Consider the following 25,701-nt stretch of genomic DNA (forward strand, 5'->3'; position numbering starts at 1 on the left):
GGTGCGGCTCAGTGGGCTGGGCGCTGTCTTGAATTGAAAAGTCACCCACCGGCTTGATTCCTGGCGAGCGCATGCGCCTGGGTTTGTTCCCTAGTCGGGGTGCGTGCAGAAAGCAACCGATCGTTGTTTCTCTTTCACACAAAATTTCTCCTCCTCTATTTCTCTCTTCCTTCCCCTCTCTCTAGAATCAATTTTTGAAAGAAAAAACGTATGTCAGATTCTGACAGTCCTTTGTTCAAAAGCCTGCAATGGGCCCTGGCCAGTGTAGCTCAGTGGATTGAGCGCAGGCCTGCGAACCACATGATCGCGGTTCGATTCCCAGTCAGGGCACATGCCTGGGTTGCAGGCCAGTTCCCTGCAGGGGATCCACGAGAGGCAACCATACATTGATATTTCTCTCCCTCTCTCCTTCCCTTCCCCTCTAAAGATAAATATATAAAACCTTTGGAAAAAAAAGCCTGCAATGGCTCCACTCAGAGTAAAAGTCAGTGTCCTCATGATGACCCGATGGCTGACGTGATCTGCCTGCCTCCCCACTACCTCTCATCACTGTGTTGCCCCTCGCTCACCTCCTCTCCAGCCACACTGGCCTCCTCTCTCCTGAGAGTATGCTGTTGGTGCCCCCTCTACGGGGCCTATTCCTGTGCTGTCCCCTCTGCCTGCGATACTCTCCCTAGACATCGGCAAGGCCTGCCCTGCCCCCTTTCCGGCCTCACACCTCGGCTCCCGTCTCTGTCACTCAGGACCACCCTGACTGCCCTCTCTATTTAATTCTGCCAGCTGCCGCACCCCTTTCCTCAGACCCCTTGTACCCTTCATATTGCTTGAGCTTTCCTTCTTTCCACAGCACCGATCGCCTTCTAACATAATAGAAAATTTACTGAGATGTCACGTCTGTCATTGCTGCCAAATGTTAACTCTCAGAGGGTAGGGATCATTGTCTGTTTTGGTCACCACTGTGTCCCAAGTGACAAGAACAGGGCCGGACACATACGAGGTGGTCAGTAAGAGTGTACCGAATGAACGAATGAAGTGTGAGAGGTGGTGGTAAACACGGTTCCAGTACTCACGGCCTAGTGCACGGGGTGGGGTGGAGTGCGGAAAACCAACAAGGCAACAGGGAAGTAAGATCCTGCAGGAAGCGGCTCCTACCACACCTCCAGCCTGACCTCCCATGCCTCTTCCCTCACGCACAATACCCCACGCTGTACTGGCCATGTTTGGAATTCCTTGAGCTCCCCAAGGGCCTTCCCACCTCAGGACCTTTGCATATACTGTTCTTCCTGCCTAGACCATTCTTCCCCCTGCATGTAGGTAATTCCTGTTCTGTTTTCAAATCTTAGTTTGAATGCTATTCTTATTGTATTTCAGAGCTTACCACTAAGTGCCCAATAAAGAGATGTGTTTCAATATACATGAAAAAAATCTTGCTATTATCCCATTTTACCGATGAGGGAAAAAAGGCCCAGGGAGGTGACAGTTTTTTCCCCAAGGACCCACAACTAGTAACTATTTGTAGAAATAATAAACATGTTGATTAAATAATCACAGTGGAGTTTGAAGGCAGTGACTTTGATGGTTCCTAGGGTGAGATAATAAGACTTTCCTGTGGAGAAACTTGTCCTGAAGTGGTCTTGTGGACCAAACGGTGCTCGTTTCACCAGGCCTTTTCATGCTGACGTTTAGCCGTCTGGTTGTTTAATGCAATTCTTATCTGAAGCAGGAACCCACCCCACGAGACTCCAGCCTCTGCTAACACCCCTTCTCCATCGGGAAACTCTCTACTTGTGGAAAAAGAGCCCTCTTCTTTACTGAATATGCACAGACAATTCACGGGAGACACGCAGACTCTCAGCACAACCCATGAAGAGGCGTCTGTGCTCACGGACCGTGGAAGCCGCAGGACAAGGAGACGCACAGAGCTGCTCAGTAGTAACAGAAGTAAAAACTGATGTGAACTTTCTGGAGGGCAGTTGACATATATCGATTATGTAAAATACCTGTTCCTTTCTACTACTGGCAATTTATCCTGAGGAAAGAATGAAAAGATAGCACAAGTGTGTCCTCGACAGTTTTGTTTATATTTGCAAATTCTGAAAATAATCAAGTGTCCAACAATTGAGGACTGGTTAAAAAAACTGGTGGTACAGCTGTAGAAAGGGATACCATGGAGCAGTAAGAACGGTTCAGTACAGGTGTTCTGACTGCTGGCAAGGAGTGGGTTGCTGTGGACAGAGACGAGAGGAGAAAGGTTTTTTGTTTTCCGTTTGTATCCTTTTTGGTAACTTTGCAATTTTTAATTTTTGTGAGTGCATTTAACATTTAACATGATAAATAAAATTTAAAATATTTGTAAAAATGTTGCAGATCTCTATTAGCTGTTATGGGAAGATGTCTATAATGTTGGGTGAAAAATAGAAGTTACCTGGGGGCGTATAGAATATAATTTCATTTATGTATGTCCTTCCTTAAATTGAGCTGAGGTTGTTCAGTAGCAATAATTCCAGGGCACAAAGGGCTATACGCTATTGAGCATAATCACTCATTTTGTTCAATAAAGCCCATTCCATGAGCTTTATATATGTATAGGTGTATATCCTATACACATTTCATATACGCACAAATATTTATAACCTACTTCTTGGCCCTTCCCCATAGGTCCATCTATACATTCTTTCAGTCTTTTAAGGCCCTTCAATATTGTTTTTAGAGGGATATGTGGAAGTAGCTATTAAACATATAGGCTTTGAAGTCAGAATCCTGGATCGGTCACAAATGCGCAATCTCAGTTGAACTTCTGTATCTACAAATGGGCAATCAAAACAGTATCTGCTTGATCACCCTGTGAGGATTGAATGGAGCAATGCATAGAAATCAGTTACCCCAGGTTGGTGTATAATAACAAGTACTGAATAATTATTTTTTTCTTTTAGAAATTTGAAGTACAGTTTTATTCTGATTCTAAACAAAAAGGAATGGGAATGATAGCAACAAACAAGGTGTCACCACTGAAGACTGTGATGAGGCGGAAGCAGTCTTATACCTGAAACTCAGTCAGGAAACAGCTGTGTTCCGAAATTCACGTTGTAGTTACTTTTGGCTGAAATTTCATGGTACTGAGATTCTTCTTTGGGTGGAAGACAATTGACTTTGCCTCAACTTTCCCATCCTTAAATCCACTTCGTTGCCACACGACATGATGAGGATGTTTCCATACATTCCTACCAGATCTCCACGCCAGTTACGCGTAATCTTGTAAGTAACTCTCAAAGGTACATCAGACATTATAATACACACTGGCTGGGTGTATATAAAACTCTCATCTCTCCATCCACCAGATTTCTCCAGGGCAGCTGTAGCCCATACATACATTGAACTTAATAGATCCTCTTGTTAGTAAGGAACAGGAGGGGATGGGCCTCAGCACCCGATGTATGTACCTACTTCTCAAAGTCACCAGTTAGATGATGGTTCACAAGTGCAATTTTTCTGGTCCCATCACTTGTACTGGTTCGACCAATACAAGTCTGAACTGAACGTGAGGTTCTCTTTGGTCAGCCATTTGATGTTCCTCCTGGCCCTATGGCTCTGAATAATTTATTCTTATTTTGCCTGGTACATAGTATGCCAAACTCTGATTTCCTGTTTTTATTTTTAAATTGAATTTATTTTTAAAGATTGTTTATTTATTTATCTTTTCATTTTTTGTCGAGAGGAGAAGGGAGGGTTAAGCGAGGGAGAGAACGACAGATGTGGGGAGAAACATTGATTCACTGCCTCTCTTATGTGCCTCAACGGGATACCTGGCCTGCGACCCAGGCAAGTGCCCAGACTGGGAATCAGCTGGGGAACTCTTGGTCTGCGGGTGGACGCCCAACCCACTGAGCCACACCAGTTAGGGCTTTCATTGGATTTATTGGGGTGACGTTTGTTAGTAAAACCATAGGAGTTTCAGCACAACATCTGCATATTGCATTGTGCAGTCACCACCCAAAGTGAAGTCTCTTTTCTCCACCATTCATTCCTCCCTTGCCCTCTACCATTTCCCCGCAACCCCATTTCCATCCGTCAATCACTGTACTGCTGTCCCTGTCTGAGAGATTTTTCTCTCCTCTTTTGGCTTAATCCCTTCATTGCCTGTTTTGTTTTTGTTGTTCCCCTCCGCGCCACAAGGTGCGCTGTCGCCTCCAAGCTGACCAGGCCGGAATTAGAACAGCGGAAGTTCTCTAGCCGCGACGGCCGCCATCTTCAAACAGGCCCGCCTCACCCAGCAGTTGTAACTCATGGTGTCCTCAACCAGCTCCCGGTTACACCCAGTTTTTATCCCCTTTAGCAGTCCCTTAAGTAAACTTTTTTGAGGGCGAGTCTTAATCTCCTTAGGAACGCTAAAGGTGGCATATTCCAAGAGGCCTATTCCCGTGACCTCAGACCCACACTTCCGGGGACAAGAACGTGACCTGTCGCCCCGCCCTCTCCAATTCTTTCTTTCCGGTGGCGGAGTCTGGACCCGAGAAGCAAGTAGGTTCCCTGGACGAGGGCAATCTGGTACCATCCTTTGGCAAAGGGGGTCTCTGGAGCCGGGGGCGAGGGCCTGGGGTCTTTACGCGGAAGCCAAACCAGGTTCCGGGGGAGAAAAGCGCGGCTGGCCGACCCCAGACAGGTTCTCGCCTTGTTTTGGGAGGCGGCGGTGAAACGGGCGAGTGCGAGTCTAGTTTTGAAGGCCTTGGCGCCGCATTACGACCACCACTACGTTTAAGCGGCCGGAGAACGTGGTCTCTCCTTGGGAAGGAGCGAGGGTACTAGTCTGATGTGGGCTTCCATCTTTGTCCCGCCTGCTACCTCTTGGGCGGTCGCAGGCAGGCGTACAAATCTCTTTAATTTGTCTGGAAAACAGGAATAACTGTCGCGCGGAACCCATAAGGGTCATAATGAAGATTCAAGGAAGGAACGCAGGAAAAACTGCCCTGTATTGGCTGTTTCCTAAGTCTGAGTGGTTTCTAAGTCCGGCACGCTGCAAGTTCTGGGCGCCCGTCCAGGGCCAGTCCTCCCAGAGCCAGAAATTGGGGTTACGGACTGCATGTCGTTGTTTGCGGACCACCTGCCATGTGCTTGTTACCCCTGAAAGCAGAGATGGGGGTGGGACTTAAAAAGTTTCGTCGAGGCCGGTGGCTGCGATGGGTATTTTCCAGTAAGACACACCTGGGAATCCCAGCTGCCGGAGTGTTTCCAGCAGCGGGAGGCCCATGCATGTCCGTCCTGGGCACTTGGCTGGGATCCCTTGCGGGACCTTAGGTCCTTCCCAGAACGTCCAGGGAGACATTGGTCCACCCCGAAAAGCCCTCCTTGGTCATGTGCCATTCATTATCACTTGTAAACCAAAAATATAAATAAACGTTAGGAATTCTTTCAACCCTAGGGACTTTAAAGTATACATATATATTTTTAAAGATTTTATGTATTTTTAGACAGAAGGGAAGGGAGGGAGAAACATCGATGTGTGGTTGCCTCTCCACACCCACCCGCTGCCAGGGACCTAGCCCACAACCCAGGCATGTGCCCTGACTCAGCAACCCTGTGGTTCCCAGGCCGCCACCTAATCCACTGAGCCACACCAGCCAGGGCCTAGGGACGTTTTTATAAGCATGGATTTTTTTTTAACTTTGGGATTCTTTGATTTTCTTTCAGAAATGGCACCTCGCAAGGGGAAGGAAAAGAAGGAAGAACAGGTCATCAGTCTCGGGCCTCAGGTGGCTGAAGGAGAAAATGTATTTGGTGTCTGCCACATCTTTGCATCCTTCAATGACACTTTTGTCCATGTCACTGATCTTTCTGGCAAGTGAGTATCTGGTGCAGGACCAACTAAGCAGGGGACTGGGGGACGGCATAACCCTGGGACCAAGTGGCCATTGGAGGGGTTCTCTGGAAATAATTAAAAAGAACATCAGATGCGGAAACGTGGTTAGTTGTTTACTAATTTCCCAGGCACTGGGGTTACAAGAGAGGAGGGAGTTTGTTTATGCCCTTACAGTGTGGTGGTCATTGAGGCCTCTGACTCTTGGTACTTTGTAGAGAAGTGGCAGATTCACTGTTAGCTCTGGGTATAGGCTTTGGCAGCCATTAGCAAGGTTTCGTGATTCATCTGGAGTCACTCAAATTCTAAGTTTGGTTTCTGAGCGTTAAATGCAGAAGTAAGTGAATATACAGTGTTAACACAGTTTAACTATATTGGGTCTTTGAAACCCATGAAGGCAGAGCCCATGGCACTGTTGCCAAAGAGCAGGATGCCTGTTTAAGATGACCTTCGGCTTCTGCCATACCCCAGCTGTAGCGTTCTTTACTCATCAGGAGGTGAGCCACACTTGGAGTCCTCGTTGGATGAGAGAGAAATGACCTTGTGCTTCTTTGTCCCCAGGGAAACAATCTGCCGTGTGACTGGTGGGATGAAGGTGAAGGCTGACAGAGATGAGTCCTCTCCGTACGCTGCCATGTTGGCTGCCCAGGACGTGGCCCAGAGGTGCAAGGAGCTGGGCATCACCGCTCTCCACATCAAGCTCCGGGCGACAGGAGGCAATCGGTAAGCCTCAGTGTAAGATCACTGGGCTTGGTTATTCTTTGGTGACTTGCATAAGATATCTTAGATTTATGCATAATCAATAACTGGTTCCTGCATGCTGCTAAGCCCCTCCCCCAGCAACTTACTGTGTTTACTGAACCCTCACTGCACACGGGTCTGTGTTCCAGGTGTTAGAAGAGGGTGATGGGGAAATGGAAAGGGAACCCCCACCCTCCTGTCTGGCACCCCAGCTGTTGGAGTCAGACTTTAAAACAGCACAGCGGGGAGGTGGGGGACAGGTCCTATTTTCAGCAAGTGCTGGGAAGCAGAAGTACAGTGCTGAGGATGAATTGGTGATAAAGTGTAATTTAAACTAAGACCTAACTGTGCCAAGAGTCAGTCCAGTGAAGGAAGGATGGTGGAGTATTCCAGTTAGAGGCAACTGCTAGAAAAGGGTCAGAAGATAGGAATGAACTTCTTACATCTGAGGGAAAGCGAGGCATGCGGTGCGGCCAGACAGGTCTTGCTGGGTCGTGAAGCACCTGGTGAGGATTTAGCTGGGGCATGAATGCTTTTTTATGGTGGCTGGTGGAACTGGGATTTGTTAAAGATAACTTCTCTGTGGGGAACAGACCAGATAGGAAGCTGTTAAACTGGGCCAGTGTGGTAGTTTCTTGGTCTTGTGTGGGTGGGGTAGTTGGAAATGGACAGATCACCAGAGAAGACAGATGGAGCATGTGGCTGAGAGGGGCAGCGCCTTAAACAGACTAGGCAAAGCAGGGAGCGGACTGACCCACCCAGGAGCCAGCTTGGGCCTGCCACTTGTTTTTGTATGGTCTGTGGGGTGAGAGTACTATTGGTGTTTCTTTTTCTTTTTTTTAAGTATGCCACAAAACTAAGTGGACTCTAAGTGTCCCACACTGAGCCTAAAATATTTACTGTCTGGTCCTTTAAGGAAAGTTTGTAGATTTCTGAACTAGAGAGTTGTGAGATCTTAGAATCCTGGATGACTAGACCTTTATTCCTAGGACCAAGACCCCTGGACCAGGGGCCCAGTCAGCTCTCAGAGCACTTGCCCGCTCGGGAATGAAGATTGGACGGATTGGTAAGCTGCCCTCACCCTTCCCCATAGCTAATACTGAGATTTGCTTCGAAGCATTGACCCCAGAAAAAGTGTGTGATGTGCCCCCTGGCTCGGTCTGGTGACTGTTGGCAGTTAGGTTCATTAATACAGACTGCAAGGGCTACCATGTAACAGAGTGCCTGACAGTGGCTGGCGGAACTAGGAGATGAGTTGTCCTCCCTCCCCCGCTTTCTTTCTTTTTGAAAGATTGTATTTAAGCCCTGGCTGGTGTAGCTCAGTGGATTGAGCGTGGGCCTGCGAACCAGACGATCGCGGTTCGATTCCCAGTCAGGGCACATGCCTGGGTTGTAGTCCAGTTCCCTGCAGGCCAACTCCCATCAGGGGACGCACAAAAGGCAACCATACATTGATGTTTCTCTCCTCTCTCCTTCCCCTCTAAAGATAAATAAATAAATAAAAATTAAAAAATATTTTTTAAAAAGTCATAGCCTAGCCAAGCAAAATAATAATAATAATAATAATAATAATAATAAATTTTTGAAAAAAAGATTGTATTTATTTTTAGAGAGAGAGGAAGGGAGGGCGAAAGAGAGGGAAACATCACTGTGTGGCTGCCTCTTGCATGTGCCCTGACTGGGAATTGAACCTGTGACACTTTGGGTCACAGGCCAGCGCTTAATCCACTGAGCCACACCAGCCAGGGTGTTTTGTCCTTTCCTTTACGGTGTTCTCAAGTGCGTTACTACTGGTGTTTGGTGTGGGCTGCCTCCTGCCTGGTCCTTGCCTACTACAGGCAAAACTGTTCTGTTATGCTTCACAGATACTGTGTTTTTTACAAATGGAAGCTTTGTAGCAACCCTTTGTAGACCTAATGTATCAACGTCGTTTTTCTAACAGCCTTATCTGACGGTTAGCTTTTTTTTAGCAATAACATTTTTTAATTGAGGTGTATACATACCTTTTTTTCTTAGACATGATGTACACTTTTTGTGGCATCCTGTAAACATATTACAGGCACCGAGGAACCAAAAGTTTGTGTGGTTCACTGTGCTGGAGTGGCGTAGAACTGAGCCCCAGCGTCTTCCGGTGCGCCTTCGACTGTCAGGAATACCGGTCTGGACAAGAACCAGTGCAGGGGCCAGCAAAGCACTTCCCATGGTTGACAGTCCTACCGATCCTCTCCATCTGTGTGGCCACAGGTGCAAGCCCTTCTCTGCTGTTTCTGTGCACCTGTGGCAGTGTGTGCTGACCCGTCACTTCAGCCTTTTACCTGTATTCAGTACATCGTTTATGAGGATTTTTCTACTAGGGGGTCTGGGCTAGGGTGTCAGGACCCTGGATTTGTTGTGTGCTTCTGACAGCCCCTGCAAGTTGTGTACCCTGTCTGAGCCTCAGCTTCTCGTTCTGGAAAGCGAGTTCAAACCACTTCAGAAATTTTGAGGAAGCAGCAGATGGGGCAGTTCCAGAGCCATCTGTTGTTGGGCCGGGGGCAGTGGGTCCACCGCTGACCCGTTACGCCTTTGGTATAGGGGGCCCTGGGCTTCTTCCCTCCCGACTCTAGGCAATGATGTTTCTCTTCCTCCCCACAGAGGATGTCACCCCCATCCCCTCCGACAGCACCCGCAGGAAGGGAGGTCGCCGTGGTCGCCGTCTGTGAGCAGGAGTCCTCAAATTGTTAATAAATTGCCTTTGTGTCGACTATTTTGACTCCAGTTGTCTCTCCTTTGTCTAGCCCCCTCTGCCCCCCCAGGGAAGTTTAAATTCATTTCTGTCTGTTTAAACAGGTTGCGGGACTGACTTGAGATCACAGGTGCCATGCTAAACCAGCAGGCATTAAGTAGATAAATTGCCTTTGGATGTATGTAACCTATCAGACAGGAACACAGGGTTTGATTCGGCCCCTGACATGGGACCATGGGTGAGCCTGGGTCCTGCAGACAGGCTTCCTGGGAGGAGGAGCCGCCCTGGCTGGGCGGCTTGGTTGAAGCACCCTCCTGTGCACCAAAGGGTTGTGGGTGTGACCCCAGTCGTGGTGGGCGTGTGTGTGGGGGGCAACTGACTGATTATTCCCTCACTTCTCTTTCTTTAAAGTCAGTACACACAGCCTCTAGTGAGGGTTAAAATGAATGAGAAATTTGTGCCATGGTTGGGTCTTTTGTAACATTGCTTGTGGCATTAAGCTACCTGGGTCATCTAAAGCGGACCAAAGCTTCGGAGACCTTGTTTTGAAGGTGGAGATGTTGCTTCCAAAAATGGCCCGATTCTTAAAAGAGCTAGAGCGGAGTGGAAACTGGAGCCAAGTGCATCCTGAGCAGAAGAGGATCCTTCCGGACTCCATGTGAAAACACGTGGGTGCAGACTAACCCCCCCCCACACCTTCTGTGCCAAACCGGTAGCGCACTCTGTTGCATCTCGCATTTTCTTGCTTGGCAGATCTTGGGGATTGTTCTACATCAGTACATAAAGTACATAAAGATTCAGTCACCCCGCAAGTACACACCAAGCCTTGTTTTCAATGGCAATTTAAAAAAGGTTTTGCCTTCCGGAAACTCGTATCCATCTCCAAGGACCCATTGGCACCAGATGGAGCTGAGTGTGAGTGAGTGTTCCACAAGGGCCTGGTGCACCAGTGGGTGGTTGGAGAGGTGGGACGACGTGTTTTTGATGTTCCTCACGTAGCACGAATCTGGTACTTTATTGCTGAATGGCGTTTCATCGTTTGGGAACACGGGTCATGTTCTCCACAGCTTACCACTTAGAGGAGTCCTGGAGACCCAGGTCTAGCCATGACTTTTGCCAATTTTGTTGAATAAGACAACCTCTTAAAATCGTCTTCATTTTAAAAATGAATTTGATTACTTCCCAAAGTAAAAAATCTATGCAGCCCTGGTTGGTGTAGCTCAGTGGATTGAGCACGGGCCTGCAAACCAGAGGATTGTGGTTCGATTCCTAGTCAGGGCACCTGCCTGGGTTGCAGGCCAGTTCCCAGCACAAGAGGCAACCATACATTGATATTTCTCCTTTCCTTCCCCTCTAAATATAAATATATAAAATATTTAAATTATGCTGATATAAGTGATTTTAATAAGTGGAGGTGCACATCTAAAAGAATTCCAAATATATATACTCCCTTTCCAATAAGTGGAACTTAATTTTCCCTTCCCTCAGTGTGGGCTGCACTTCGCGACTCCAAAGGGTCGGACATGGAAGTGGGAGAATGCTGACTTTGTTCTGGAGAGCCCTGAACCAAACTACCAAGGCTGATGTGGTAAATCGGGTTGATAATCGTGGGAGCTGACTTGACGTGACAACACTTCACCTCTGCCGTATTCTTTCTGAAAACCCATAACCCAGTTAGAGGACATTCTACAAAGTAACTACATTGTCAAAAGTCATGAAAAACCAGTAGAGAGGAGGAGCTTAAGCAGTGTATCCTGGACCAGAAAGAGGGCATTCGTATTTTTTTTAAAAATCCAAGTAAGGGCCCTGGCTGGTGTAGCTCAGTGGATTGAGCGTGGGCATGAGAATCACACGATCGCGGTTCAATTCCCAGTCAGGGCACATGCCTGGGTTGCAGGCCAGTTCCCGGTTCCCAGCAGGGGACACATGAGAGGCAACCATACACTGATATTTCTCTCTCCTTCCCTTCCCCTCTAAGATAAATAAATAAAATCTTTAAAAACATTTATTTAAAAAAATCCAAGTAAGAAATGGGGTCCAGTTAGTTTCTTGGTTTGACAAGTGTACATGGTAACACAGGATGTTAACAGGAAACGGGACAGGCGGTATACGGAAACTCCGTACTTTCCGACTTTTCAGTATACCTAAAGTTAATCCAAAATAAACAGGAAAGAAATGAGTGTGCTCGCCCTGGTCGCTAAGGCACAGACCCTCAGAGGTAGACGGGTTTGTATGGAAACCCTAGTTCTTAGGCTTCAGACTCTGAGGCAAGTAGAAAATCACAAGAATTAGATAAGATTAAAGTTTTAAGCCTGGTATTGAAAAAGCTGCTATCCTTATGCTTTTTAGTTCTTGTGCCAAGCAACATGAATGACAGCTGGCTGGGATCCTAGTGGAAAAATGCTGGCGGTTGCTGGAGCATTCTCTTTCCTGTGTTGGGACTTTGCAACTCGGCCTGCTGTTTCTTGGTAACCAGGGATATCATCAGCCAGGTCTTTGAAAGCAGTTCCTTTCAGGGTTGGTTTTCAAGGAGAGCTAATTTCTGCAGATCAAGTTGGGATATAGCAGCCTATTTGGTCACTGAGGCAGGTGAGGCCAGACTGAGCTATTGGCCACCCGACATTGCAGACCATGGAGGCCCAACCTTGACAGTGAGCCTGATGCTGCTGGGTGTAACTACAACTCAGCCAGGTTTCTAGAGAGGGCTCCAACTTCTGGTTCTGCTTTCTCTGACCTGAGCTTCGACAATGACAGTCTCCTAACAAGTCTTCCCATCCCCCCTGACCTGTCCCTGGACACTCCTGCAGCTGGGTGGTCTGAAACTAATGGGATTATGTCACTCCCTGCTATTTTATCACTACCCACACCAGGGTGTCTTGGGGTCTTCAGTCCCCAAGTCCAGAGGGTCTCAACCTTGAGGATGTAGCCTTGGGACTCAGATTCAGTAGAGGCGTGAAGATTTGCATTTCTAACAAGTTCTAGGTAGTGCTGCTGTCTGTGGCCTGGAGACCACACTTGGAGCACAACCCCACTTACCTGTTTAGGTCACTGCTGCATCTTAGTACTGGTAACAGTAAATGAGAGGAAGTGCTCCGCAAATGTTTGTTGATTCAGATTTCAGGCATCTCTCTTTTTTTTAGAAATTGATTTTATTTTTTAAAGAGTCTATTTATTTATTTATTTTTAGAGAGAGGAGAAGGGAAGGAGAAAGAGAGGGAGGGAAACATCAATGTGTGGTTGCCTCTCACACACCCCCTACTGGGGACCTGGACTGCAACCCAGTCATGTGCCCTGACTGGGAATTGAACTGGCGACTCTTTGGGTTGCAGTCTAACACTCAACCCACTGAGCCACACCAGCCAGGGCCAGGCATCTCTTAATTGCTTCAAGGTAAGGACTTTTGTCCACATTTTACACAGGGGGAAACTGGGCATCAGAGAAATTAAAGTGCCTTACTCATCCAGGGACACATAGCTAGAAAAAAGCAGAGCTGAGATTCACACCTGTGTTTGTAAGCATAGATTATGCCCTTAATCACTGCTTTGTCATACCCCTGACGTGTTGCCGTTCAGTGTGCTCAGCCTGGCAAGGAGGAAGAGGAAGGTCATCCCTGTCCTTGTGTCTCTGCAGATGGACAGTGCATGGGCAATAGATGGCAGCAGAGCGCTGCTCCTGAAGGAAGCCAACTGCTGCAGGAGCTTGCTGCAGTCAGACCACCAGGGGGCGGCGTCCTCCTGACACAGCTCCTGCTGGGATGGGGAGGCCTCTCTTCTGCTATTGTTACTCCTGTGGCCCAAGGCATATTCCATTTCCTATGTGCCTCAGTTTCCCATCTTTACAGAGCAGAAATTGGCTCTCATAATCTCCAAAGAGCCCTTGCAGCTCAAATGTCATCTACAGGAGATAGGTAGCCAGTAAGATCCAAATGCCCCCAAGTCTGATAAACCGTTTCTCTTCTCCTGCACTGGGAAAATAAAAAACCCCACCACCACAAAAAAACAAACAAACAAAACCAGAAAAACTTCCACAAAACCCCACTATAATAGCACTAAAATAAATATAATGGATATCATAAAACTGAGCCACGTGTAATTTCAAATTTTTTAGTGGCCATAATAAATTATAAAAATGAAATTAATTTTAAAAATATTTTTTATTTAACCTAATATATCCAAATATTCTTATTTCAACATTAATATAAAGTTATCAAGACATTTTACTTTTTTTTTTACTAAGTCTTTGAAATCCAGTATGTATTTCATATACTTGGAGCACATCTCAATTTGAATTAGCCACGTTTCAAGACTTCAGCTGCCACATGTGGCTAGTGGCTGCCGTAGTAGACAACGTAACTCTAGGATATTTATGTCAACCATTTATCAGGATAGGTGCTGTGCTAGTATTCACTATCTGGAATCTTCACAACGCCCCATGAAGTAGGTAGGATTACTAGTCTTCATTTTGCAGATGAAGACACTGAAGGTTCAGGGAGACTGTGTCTTAGCCAAGATCACAAGCAAGTAAGTGGAAGAATCTTGAATTTCAACTTGACTCCATCTGGCTTGAGTCTGAATCTTTCTATTTTCATTTTTAAAAATGATTTTATTTAGAGCCCTGGCTGGTGTAGCTCAGTGGATTGAGCGTGGGCCTGCGAACCACACGATCACGGTTCAATTCCCAGTCAGGGCACATGCCTGGGTCGCAGGCCAGTTCCCAGCGGGGGACTCATGAGAGGCAACCATACATTGATATTTCTCTCCTCTCCTTCCTTTCCCCTCTAAAAATAAATGAATAAAATATTTAAAAAAATGATTTTATTTATTTTTAAAGAGGGGGAGGGGATGGAGAAAGAGAAGGAGGGCAACATCGATGTGTGAGAGAAACATCGACTGGTTGCTCCTTGCATGCCTGCAGCCAAAGACCTGGCCCACAACTCAGGCATGTGCCCTGACTGAGAATTGAACTGGTGACCTTGGTCTGAGGGATGATGCCCAACCCACTGAGCCACATCAGTCGGGGCTGGGCTCTTAATCTTGACATACACCTTCCTTGATGGTAATTGGTAAGGGTGTGCAATCAGTGGGCCCATTGGTGGGGTGCTAAGTCCAGGCCTAGAGCCCACAAGCGGGTCTGCGCTTTCATTCTTCCAGCCCCAATTAGTGTTCAGCAACTTTGAGCTCGCCTGGCAAACAACCAGTGACTCGTGTCAAGGAGAAATTGTGATCTTAGGAAAATCATGTTTGTATGATGAATAACTGAGCTTGCAAAAAAGTGGCATCGGGAAAAAATGAAAATTGAGAAACACAGAACAATAATACCTGGCAGGTGAGTGCCGAAGAGAATAGCAAGCCAAGGGACAGGGCACAAGTGTGGGAGTTACAGTAAGGAAAGTTGTGGCTCTGCCCCAGGGAGATACCGGTAATGGTAATGTTGATCATGAAAATGCATTAAGCGACTAAGAGGTAGCATTTAATCCTCATAGTCACACTAGTGGAAACAAGAAAGGTACAGCCCTGGCTGGTGTGGCTCAGTGGGTTGAGCACTGGCCTGCGAACCAAGGGGTCACTGGTTGGATTCCCAGTCAGGGCACATGCCTGGGGTTTGGGCCAGGTCCCCAGTGTGGGGAGCATGAGAGGCAACCACACATTGATGTCTCCTCTCTCTCTTCCCCTCTCTCTCAAAATAAATAAATAAAATCTTAAAAACAAGAAAGAAAGTAGGTACTGCTGTTATTACCATTGTACGGATGAGGGAACTGAGGTACGGCATACTAGTAGGTAGCAGAGTTGGGATTCAGCCAGAGCAACTTGGGCTGGAGTCCACTTTCTGGATTACCACATTGTCCTACCACTGGCTGCTCATGTAGGTAGTGAGCTTTCTGTCTTTGGAGGCATGCAAGCAAATCACTAGGAAATGCTCAAAAAGGATCATTCTTGAATATGACAGAAGCCTAGTGAACTGATATTAAGCTTACCTGGAGACTAATGGAGGTACATATTACCTACATGAAACAAAGATTGGGAAGGAATCCCATCCGTCTTTCTAAATTGCCTCTTTTCCTAAGGGAATAGAGGCTACAGGAGGCATGACCTTCACTAACAACTGGTGCAAGTGAGTAAGGGGTCTGTGGGAGGCAGTGTGGCATGATAGTTAAGTGAATGGGCTCTGCAGACAGCTCAGACCTGGTTTCAAGTCATGGGTTTACCACTTATTAGCACTTAGTACTTATACATCTCATTTAGATTCACAGGGCTGTTGTGACCTTAAAATGAGAAAACACAGAGTAATTTTTACTTAATCAAAGAGATGACACAGTGTTCCACCAAGAGGATATGAAAGTCAGGAGCCAAGGTCTTGGTGTAATTCAGAAAGTTTCACTAATTCCTCAGACCCAGTGGATGCAGCTGTTGGTAGCAGCGTTTGGAAAATGAGCTGCCAGGCAGAGGAAGGGGGTCTGAGTGCTGGGTGCAGGAAAAGAGCTGGTAGGGACCTGGCTTTGTTGCCTTGGAGGGCAGACACTCAAGAGCCACTCCTGAGACTTACGGCCAAGATGGAGGTGTAGGTGGACACACTGTGCCTCCTCGCACAACCAAAATTAAGGACAACAAAAATTTAGAAACAAAAAAACAACCAATAGACAGAAAATTGAATTGTACAGAAGTCCGACAACCATTCATGCAGACCAGTAAGAGGGCTGGAGTTGGTGGCTGGCAGAGAGGGGTCGTGGCAGGAAAAAGTGGCGGTTGGCAGACCTGGGGTGAGCACATGGTGGCCGGCAGACCCCGGAGGCGGGGAGGCACCAAGCAACCCCAATGAGGCGCACAAGGCAGCTGGCAGACCTCGGTCACACATTCACGTGCAGATAAACCAGGTGAAAAACGGGCAGCGAGACAGACCGCGCAACCCAGGGTCCCAGTGCCTGGAAATAAAGCCTAAAAGCACCGATTGAAAACACTTCTGGGGCTTGAGGTACTGGGAGAGACTCCGAGCCTCATAGGAGAGTTCACTGGAGAAACCCACAGGGTCCTAGAATGTACATAAGCCCATCCACCCAGGAACCAGCACCAGAAGGGCCCAGTGTGCTTGTGGAAAGCAGCTGAGGGGACCAAAATCTGAGGGAGAGCAGAGCAAGCGCCATTCTTCCCTCTCTGACCCCGCCCCCACATAGAGCATCACAACCCAGAGACTGGGTTTCCCCACCCTGGTGAACACCTAAGGCTCCGCCCCTCATAACAGGTGCACATAACAGGTGCAACCTGACAAAAAAATGGCTCCAACTCAAGAACAAATCAAAACCCCAGAGCCAAATACTTTTAAGTGACCAAGAGATAGCCAACCTATCAGATGTATAGTTCAAAGCATTGGTGATCAGGATGCTCACAGAATTAGTTGATTTTGGTCACAAATTAGATGAAGAAATGAAGGTTACACTACGTGAAATGAAGGAAAATGCACAGGGAACCAATAGTGATGGAAAGGAAACTGGGACTCAAATCAATGGAGTGGACCAAAAGGAAGAAACAACCAAGCAAACAGAAAAGAATGAAGAAACAAGAATTCAAAAAAATGAGGAGAGGTTTAGGAACCTCCAGGACATCTTTAAACATTCCAACATCCAAATTATAGGGGTACCAGAAGGGGAAGAGGAAGAGCAAGTGAAAAACTTATTTGAACAAATAATAAAGGAGAACTTCCCCAATCTGGCAAAGGAAATAGACTTCCAGGAAGTCCAGGAAGCTCAGAGAGTCCCAAAGAAGGTGGACCCAAGAAGGAACACACCAAAGCACATGATAATTACATTACCCAAGATTAAAATGACGGAGAGAATTCTAGAAGCAGCAAGAGATAAGGAGACAGTCACCTACAAAGGAGTGCCCATCAAACTGTCAGCTGATTTCTCAAAAGAGACCTTATAGGCAAGAAGGGGCTGGAAAGAAGTATTCCAAGTCATGAAATGCAAGGACCTACAACCAAGACTGCTCTATCCAGCAAAGCTTTCATTTAGAATGGAAGGGCAGATAAAGTGCTTCTCAGATAAGGTCAAGTTCAAGGAGTTCATCATCACCAAGCCTTTATTATATGAAATGTTAAAGGGACTTATCTAAGAAAAGGAAGATAAAAATATGAATAATTGAACAGTAAAAATACAGCAATCTCACGGTTATTAACAACCACACCTAAAACACAAGCAAACTAAGAGGACAGCTAGATCAGGAGCGGAACCATAGAAATGGAGATCACATGGAGGGTTAGCAACAGGGGAGTGGGAGGAGGAGAAGTGGGGAGAAGGCACAGAGAATAAGTAGCATAGATGGTGGGAGAAAATAGGTGGAGGGCAAGAATAGTATGGGAAATGTAGAAGCTAAAGAACTTATGACACATGGACATGAACTAAGGTGGGAGAATGTGGTTGGGAGGGGGTGTGCAGAATGGAAGGGAATGAAGGGGGGAAATGGGACAACTGTAATAGCATAATTAATAAATATATATATATTTTAAAAAGAGCCACTCCTGCCTGGGGAGGAAGCTGGGTGCCAGAGTGACAGCTCTGTGGAAGCGCCTGGCAGGAGGCGGGCAGGACACCCACCCCAAATGCTGGCATTCCGTCTTTCCCTCCCAGTCACCTCCCAACCTGATTTGCAGACCTGTTCTTGTCTCATGACTCCATGTGGGCAAGTGCATGGACATCTCTCCGTCCTCCTGCCTTGCCCTTTTGCCAGTATTTGACACAGTTGACACTCCTTCCTTCACTCCTTTACTGGGATCTCTGACTGTCCCTGACCACTCCTGCTGGTCAGGGCTGCTCCTCCATTGGGTCTCTAAATGCTGAGAGTCCCCAGAGCACAGCCCTAGTCCCATGGTCTTAAATTACTGTGTGCAGGTTGATCATTCACAAGTGTATATGTTTATTCTTTAAGTTTCAGTCCAATATCTGCACCCATCTACTAGGTGTCTACGCATGGTATCACACCGAGTACAGCGGGAACAAAGCTCTGGAGTCTGCCTCTTCTGGAATGCCTTCTTCCAATCCTCCCCATCTCAGCAAATGCCACCATCCACTGTACATTGGTGCCCCAAACCCAGCACCATCTTTGACCTCATTCCCACAGCAAGTCCTGACATTTCTACCTTCAAAACAGCTGTCCGGTCTGTCCACTTCTCCACCACCACCACCACCTGAAGTCAACCTACTTCAACTTCTAACTGGTTTCTTGGCTCCCACTCCTGCCTGCTTAAATCTGTATGCCATTCATGGTCTTAAAACATAAGCCAGACCCAGCCCCTGCCTGCCCGACACCCTCCATTGACTTCCCATTGTTCTTGCAGTGACCCCAAGCAGCCAGGAGGCCTGCACAGCCTGGCCTGGGCCCGTCCTTCCACGACATTCCAAACCACTCAGCTTTGCTCACTGCGCTAAGGTGCACCGCACTTCCTTCTGTTCCTCCAGTGTGCCAAGAACTTCCTGTTTCTGTGAGTGATGTCATCTTCTCCTTCACCCAAGTAGGAGAGCTCAGCAGCATCTCCCCCTCCCCTCTGCATCTAGTCTGGCCTGAGTCGTGTGGATTGCTTTGGCAGTTTTATTCTTCACCCGCTCCCACGCTCCCAGCCACAGCCTCCATCAGGCCTGCCTCTCCGGCTGGACTTTTCACCACAGCCTCCTGACTGGTCTTCCTGCCTCCAGCCTCAAGCTGTGATCTGACCCCAGCCACAGAGTGAACCCTACCCCCAACCCTAAGCCCAGCCCCAGTCTTTGGAAGTCTGGACTTTGAGTTCTGACTCCTGTACCACCAGAGACTGGGCTCAGCCCACGCCAGGTGTCTCCAAATGCCCCTGTACCCAGTGCCTGGGTTGGAACCGGCGCTTGGTTCGTCCCTCTTAGATGAATGAGTCACAGGGAGGACTCAGTCCGCTGTGCTCAGCTGCACCACAGGAGGTTGCATGTCCAAAGGCTGTGCTCCTGACCTACCTGCCAGGTGGTGCCCCGCCCCGGGGGAGAGTCGGGGAGTCCTGGATCCTGAACTGGTTATAGAACATTGGAAATCAGATTCTCTTCTTGCTTAACTGCCCCTCTTCAGTAAGACGGGAAAGAGCAGAGCAGCTAGTCTCCTTCCAGAAACAGGTATTATATTATTATATTCAGGGCCTTTTGTAACAAAATGTGTCCCCATCCAGCCTGTCCTGATTTTCTGTCTTCTTTTTCCTAACATATATTTAGCTTGCATTATTCTAAAGAAGAGATTTCTTCAACTGGGATTGGATTACACATCCTTCTAAAGAGGCAAGGTAAGTTATTCTAATTGATGCTGCAATTGTCCCATACTTGACTGGCAAGTGCCCCCTTTGGTTGACTCCGGAGTCCTTACAGATCCCAGTAGTCTTTGGACACGTTTTTGCTTTCTGGAAAAGTGATGTCTCTGACTTGCCTGTATTCTCCCCTCCTCAGCTCTGCCAGCTGCCATTTGGGAACTGGGAGGTGAATCGGGGAATCTGCCTCGGAGCTCTTTAGTCAACACTCCTGTCCTGCTGCAGGGGCCAGTCTCAGCTTTGCTGTGTGACCTCAGACCAGTTCTTCTCCCCTCTCTCAGCCACACTTTCTCTGTATGTAATGGGGGAAGCTGAATTCTTCCCTAACTCTGTACCCCCTCCAGGGGTGCGGCAGATACCAAGCCTTCCTTCTCGTCACTCTGTCCCCTTCCCCAAGCAGAAAGAGTACGTGGGATGGGGCTCTGCTGGGCGGTGGGGCCTGTCGGACAACTGAGACCTCTTGCCCTGTTAGAACAGGTGGAGGGAGCATCGTCCAGCCACCGGGGAAGTGCAGTCTTCGGGCCCACCTTTCTGGCTGGAATTGTCTCTAGCTCCCAACAGGCAAGGACAGGATGACCTTTGGGGTCATCCTCAGTCTTGTCCTAAAGTTGCCTCAGAGTAAAAGGCTTTATTTAGACGGCCATTTTGTTTTTGCAGCTAGGAATCGAGGGACTCTGAGGCATGTTTTTCTCTATTTTAAATTAAGTTTAACTCTGTATCAAAGTTATAAATGCACTTAAGAATCAAATATTTAAAGAATCAAATATTTCCATATTTAAAGAATCAAATATTTTCATTTTTCTATGGCTGTGAAAATGGCAGCTCCTCACCTTTCTTTTCATACCATTTCAAAACACGTTTAGCCAATTTTTTTGGTACTTGCCTCCATATCTCTGAGTAACTTCTGAAATTGTTACTTCCTGATTTTTCAGTTCTATACACTGTTGGGTTGGCTGGTCACTGTGGAAGGTGGTTCAGGCCTCTTTCCGCCTCTGTCCCTCCGGGTCACCCCTCCCACTCCCCGAATGCCTCTGTTACACGGTTAGGTCAGTGTGTGATGGCCACCGATTACGACAGCGTGCGTGCTGTGCGTAGCCGAGCTGCATAGCATCCAGGGATAACTACTCATTTCCTATAGCTTCTCTTTTTCCAAGAGTTAAGAGTTGTCTTAGTTTTTCATTTTTCTTAATTTGCTGTGAAATTACCGTAATTCAACCTCATACTCTCCAGAAATGATCTGTTTCTCAGTACATTCAGGCATATTAGGTGTCTGTCTGTTTAACCTCCTGAGGACCTGCCTTCCAGGGTCTCCGGCGAGGACCTGTTCCTTTGCTCCTGGGATTTTTCTGTCCTGTCACCTGGGGGTCCCCATCTCCTCTTATGAGGTGAATTTCAGTTTCTATGGTCCTCCTTTATTTTCAGCGAACTCCTTCGTTTTGGTTGAGCATAATTTTCTGAAGCTTTTTGAGAGAACAAAATCTTTTGGGATACTGAAAATAGCACCATCACCTATTTGCCATCATTTCCCACAGGATTTTGAAGGCATTACTTCATTATCTTCTGGTTTCCAGGGTTGCTATGAAACAGTCTGAACTTATTCCGATTCCTGGTGCTTTGTATCTGTCTTGTTTATTCCTCCTTAGAAATCTGTGGACTCTTCTTTTTGTCTTTATTTTTCTTGAAATCACAATGATGTGGCTTAGTGAGAAATTATTTTGGTACCTTGACCTCAGAACTCACCAGGCCCTTTTAGTTTGGAAATTTATGTCTGAGTTCTGGAAATTGTGCTGCGTTACTCCACTGACGATTTCTTCCCCTCACCCTCGATTTCTCTGTTCTCTATTTCTGGGAACTCTGATATTTTGCTGTTGGGCCTCCTGGACCGGTCTTGACTTCTCGTGTATTTTCTCTGTGTTTTCTTTCTTTTTATCTTTATAGTCTACTTTCTGGGAGACTTAAACAAAAAACTTTATCTTCCATCTACTGATTGTTTAACATCAGCCCTGGTATTTTTAATTTTAAATGGCTGTGGTTTTGTTCTTCTAACAATACTTTCATCTTCATAGCCTCCTACTCTTGTTTCCTGAATGCAGTATGATCCTTTGTCTCCATTGGCTTCTTCCATGGGCTTTTTTGGGCGGTTGGTTGTTTGTTTTGCTCATTCTCTCTTATGTTGGAGGGTCTCTTCAGATGTTCCATGATCCTTGATTGTCCAAAAAGCCGAGTGAAAGCTGTGACCCGTGAGCAGCAAGTACCCACTGAGGGCTTCCCCGCAGGGCTGTCGTGCTGGGCTGTTTCACTGGGGAACTGCTGATATCTGGGCTTTAGGTCATTCCTCCTAGGATGGTCATGCTCCCCTGAGAAGGACCCCCACTTATTGCCAGAGGGAGAAGGCTGAGACTCTCAGCTGTAGTACCAGGCCCGTGAAGTTCAGATAAGCTTCCAGCTCCCTCTCAGGTGAGGGGAGGGAGAGGACACAGGCAGCCAACTGTTTCGTAGACGGACTTCCAACCAAGCCTCCCTTTAACCCCACCTCGACTCCCCCCTGGTGCCTAGCAACCCAAGTCCTGAGCCTGTCTTGCCATGAAAGTAGGTGGCTTGTTAGCTTTTCCAGCTGCAGGTCCAGGACTCAGCCTTCCGGGGTCTGCTGTCCAGCTTCTAGGATTCTGCTGCTGTTTTCTCATCTCCTGTTCTCTTTGTCCTTACAGATTTACACTTTAAAAACAAACAAAAACCCCACAAGTGGTTGTCATTTAGTGACAGAAGCAAAGTGAGAGAGGAGGCAAAGGTATGTGTCTGTTCCAGCCATCATTATCAAATCTTTAAAAAACTGAGCTATAATTCACATATCATAAAACTTTAAAAATTATATACATCAGTGGTTTCTGTATATTCACAAAATTGTGCAACCATCACCACTAATCCTGAGTATTTTTATCACCCCGAAAGGAGACTCCCTATCCATTGGCAGTCATCCCCACCCCCTCCCCCGCAGCCTCTGGCAACCACTAAGCTGCTTTCTGTCTCAGTGGGTTGTCTGGCCCAGACATTTCCCATCGGTGGGATCACAGTGTGTAACTTACGTGTCTGGCTTATTTCACTTAGCATAATGTCTTCAAAAGTCATTTTGTGGCATGAATCAGTACTTCACTTCTTTTTTAAAAAAGTAATTTTATTTATTTATTTATTTATTTTAAAATTATTTATTTATTTTTAGAGAGAGGGGAAAGGAAGGAGAAAGAGAGGGAGAGAAACATCGATTGGTTGCCTCTCGCACACCCCAACTGGGGACCTGGCCCTCAACCCAGGCATGTGCCCTGACTGGGAAACAAACTGGTGACCTATTAGTTTTCAGGATGACACTCAACCCACTGACGCACACTAGTCAAGGCAAAAACATTTTTTATTGAGATAGTAACTCCTCTTTATGGCTAAATAATATTCTATTGTACAGATATACCACATTCTGTTTACTCACTTATCAGTTGATGGATATTTGATTTGTTTCACTTTGGGGCTATTATGAATATTGGTGTTGTGAATATTTGTGTACAAGTTTTGGGGTGATGTTTTCATTTCTTTGTGTAAATATCTAGGAGTGGAATTATTACTGGGTCATATGTAACTCTGTTCAACTTTATGAAAAATTGCCAAATTGTTTTCTAAAGTGCTGCACCAGCCCTGGCTGGTATAGCTCAGTGGATTGAGCGCAGACCTGTGAACCAAAGGGTCGAGGTTCGATTCCCAGGCACGGCACATATCTGGATTGCAGGCCAGGTACCCAGTACGGGGCACACGAAAGGCAACCATACATAGAATATTAAATAAGTAAATAAGTAAAGTGCTGCACCATTTCATATCCCTCTCAGCAATGTGTGAGGGTTTCAATTTCTTCATATTCTTGTCCACACTTATTTTTATCTGTCTTTTTGATTATAGCCATCATAGTGGGTATGAAGTGGTACCTCATTGTAGCTTTGATTTGTTTCTCTGATGGTTAGTGATATTGAGCATCTTTTCATATGCCTCTTGGCCATCTGTGTGTCTTCTTTAGAGAAATGTCTCTTCATTTTTTTATCAGATTGTCCATTTAAAAAAATTGAGTTGTATGAGTTCCTTATATATTTTGGATATCATTTGTGAATAGATTCTCCCACTCAGTAGGTTGCCCTTTCATTTTGTTGATGGTTTCATTCACTGTGAAGAAGCTTTTTAGTTTGATGAATTCCCATTTGCTTATTTGGTTTGTTTCCCTTGCTTGAGTAAACATATCCAAAAAAGATATTATAAGACTAATGTGAAATAGTTTACTATCTATGTCTTCTTCTAGGAGTTTTATAGTTTCAGGTCTTGCATTTAAGTCTTTAATCCATTTAGAGTTTATTTATTTATTTTTTTTAAAATATTTATTTTATTTAAAAAAATATTTAATTAGTTTTTCAAAAAATATTTATTTAGCTTTTTTAGAGAGGGGAAATGATGGAGAAAGAAAGGGAGAGAAACACCAATGTGTGGTTGCTTCTTTCATGCCCCCTACTGGGGACCTGGCCTAGAACTGAGGCATGTGCCCTGACTGGGAATCGAACCAATGACCCTTTGATTCTCAGGCCAGCGCTCAATCCACTGAGCCACGCCAGCCAGGGCTAGAGTTTATTTTTGTATATGGTGTAAGAGAGTGGCCCAGTTTCACTTTTTGCATGTATCTGTCCAGTTTTCCCGAAATCCCTTGTTGAAGAGAGACTGTCATTTCTCCACTGTGTATTTTTGCCTCCTTTGTTGCAGGTTAACTGACCATATCAGTGAGGATTTACTTCTGGGCTCTGTACTCTGTTTCACTGATTTATATGTCTGTTTTTATGTCAGTACCATGCTGTTTTGATTATTATAAAATCATAGTATTATTTGAAATCATGGTGGAAAAATATCTTAATAGTAAATATTTGAATAATAACAGTTTTTTTCCCTTGAGAATCTCCTATTGTACCAGCCTCTGTGCCAAATGCTTATTTCATCTAACAACTCTGCAAGTTTAGTGTTGATAGTAATGTCCTTACTTTACAAAGGAGAAAAACGGCACACAAAGGTTGGGGGACTGGCCCTAGTCACACAGCTAGGGTGTCTGTGACTTGGGATTTGAACTCAGTCTGGCTGCATCAGAGGCCATGTCTGCTCTTCTCCCTCCCCTGCCACACACACGTGTGTGTGTGTGTGTGTGCTGTCTCCCTGACTCTTCAATTTAAGATTTACTGAATCTTAGAATGACAAAGTCTTTAAATTTAAAAAAATTTAAAAATACACAAAAGAGAAAAGATTAACAAAATGAACATGGCATCTAAGCCATAGAAAATAAGAAATCAAACCTTGCCAACAAAGGTAAATCTCCCTTGGGTACCCTTTCTCCCTCTCTTTTGTTTTCTCCTTCCTCCCCACTCCTGAATTTGAGCCACCCAATCTGAGCATTAGTAGGGAGAAGGGGACAGTGGTTAAAACATGGGCTGCACTAATTCCTGGCTGCGTGATCCTGGGCAAGCACGTAGCCCTTCAAAGCCTCCAGGTCTCTATCTGTAAATGGAGATAATAAAATAGTCCTCAAAGGGTCACTATAAAGATTAAGTGGAACAAAGTGTGTAAACCAGCCAGCACAGGGCCTGGCACAAAGGTGGGTTTAGTGCATGGTGGTGGGTATTAGTACCAGAGCCTTAAAGCTATGGACTCAGGTTCATCAACTGCTTGCGTTAGATGGGAGTGGAGGAAACACTGAGTCCAGCTCTCCTTTCCTGGTTATGGGATGACATTGCGGAGGCCAGGGAGATGGAGAGGGACTTTGCTGAGCTCACAGAGGGTGAGCAGCCCCTTTCTGTACCTGCATATCTATGGGTGAGAAGGGGAGACAAAGGCATTTTCTGCTTCAAAATGATTTCCTGTCTAGAGAGTGATGTTTTTAGAAACATCCAAAGAACCTTATGAATCCAAAGGTCTGCTCAGAAACAAGTGATGAGGGCCCTCAACAGCCAATGGGAGTGCACTGGCCTTTCCACCTACCTGAGGAGCTTCCCCCCCTGATCCTGCCCCAACACAG

General features: G+C 46.2%; 1 protein-coding gene and 1 long non-coding RNA gene across 2 annotated transcripts; both read left to right on the plus strand.

Annotated features, from left to right (window-relative positions):
- Positions 1-4,408: 4,408 nt before the first annotated feature.
- On the plus strand, positions 4,409-9,336 carry RPS14 (ribosomal protein S14). Its single transcript, XM_037044900.1, has 5 exons — positions 4,409-4,518; positions 5,686-5,836; positions 6,413-6,574; positions 7,582-7,658; positions 9,227-9,336. Exons 2-5 carry the CDS (start codon positions 5,688-5,690, stop codon positions 9,292-9,294), a joined length of 456 nt encoding a protein of 151 aa, XP_036900795.1. The 5' UTR covers positions 4,409-4,518; positions 5,686-5,687; the 3' UTR covers positions 9,295-9,336.
- Positions 9,337-18,828: 9,492 nt separating this feature from the next.
- Positions 18,829-19,860, plus strand: LOC118986150 (uncharacterized). The gene is made up of 3 exons (XR_005066313.1): positions 18,829-19,437; positions 19,534-19,601; positions 19,762-19,860. It is a non-coding gene; the product is annotated as an uncharacterized LOC118986150 (long non-coding RNA).
- The last annotated feature ends 5,841 nt before the right edge of the window (positions 19,861-25,701 follow it).

The sequence above is a fragment of the Sturnira hondurensis genome, unplaced genomic scaffold (genome assembly GCF_014824575.4).
Source record: "Sturnira hondurensis isolate 20B ecotype Veracruz unplaced genomic scaffold, ASM1482457v3 Scaffold0004152, whole genome shotgun sequence".
NCBI lineage: Eukaryota > Metazoa > Chordata > Mammalia > Chiroptera > Phyllostomidae > Sturnira > Sturnira hondurensis.

Coding starts and splice junctions, on each gene's coding strand:
- RPS14 (XM_037044900.1), top strand. CDS start 5,688: ATGGCACCTCGCAAGGGGAAGGAAAAGAAGGAAGAACAGGTCATCAGT. Junction 5,837..6,412: donor GTCACTGATCTTTCTGGCAA/GTGAGTATCTGG, acceptor CTTTGTCCCCAG/GGAAACAATCTGCCGTGTGA. Junction 7,659..9,226: donor AATGAAGATTGGACGGATTG/GTAAGCTGCCCT, acceptor TCCTCCCCACAG/AGGATGTCACCCCCATCCCC.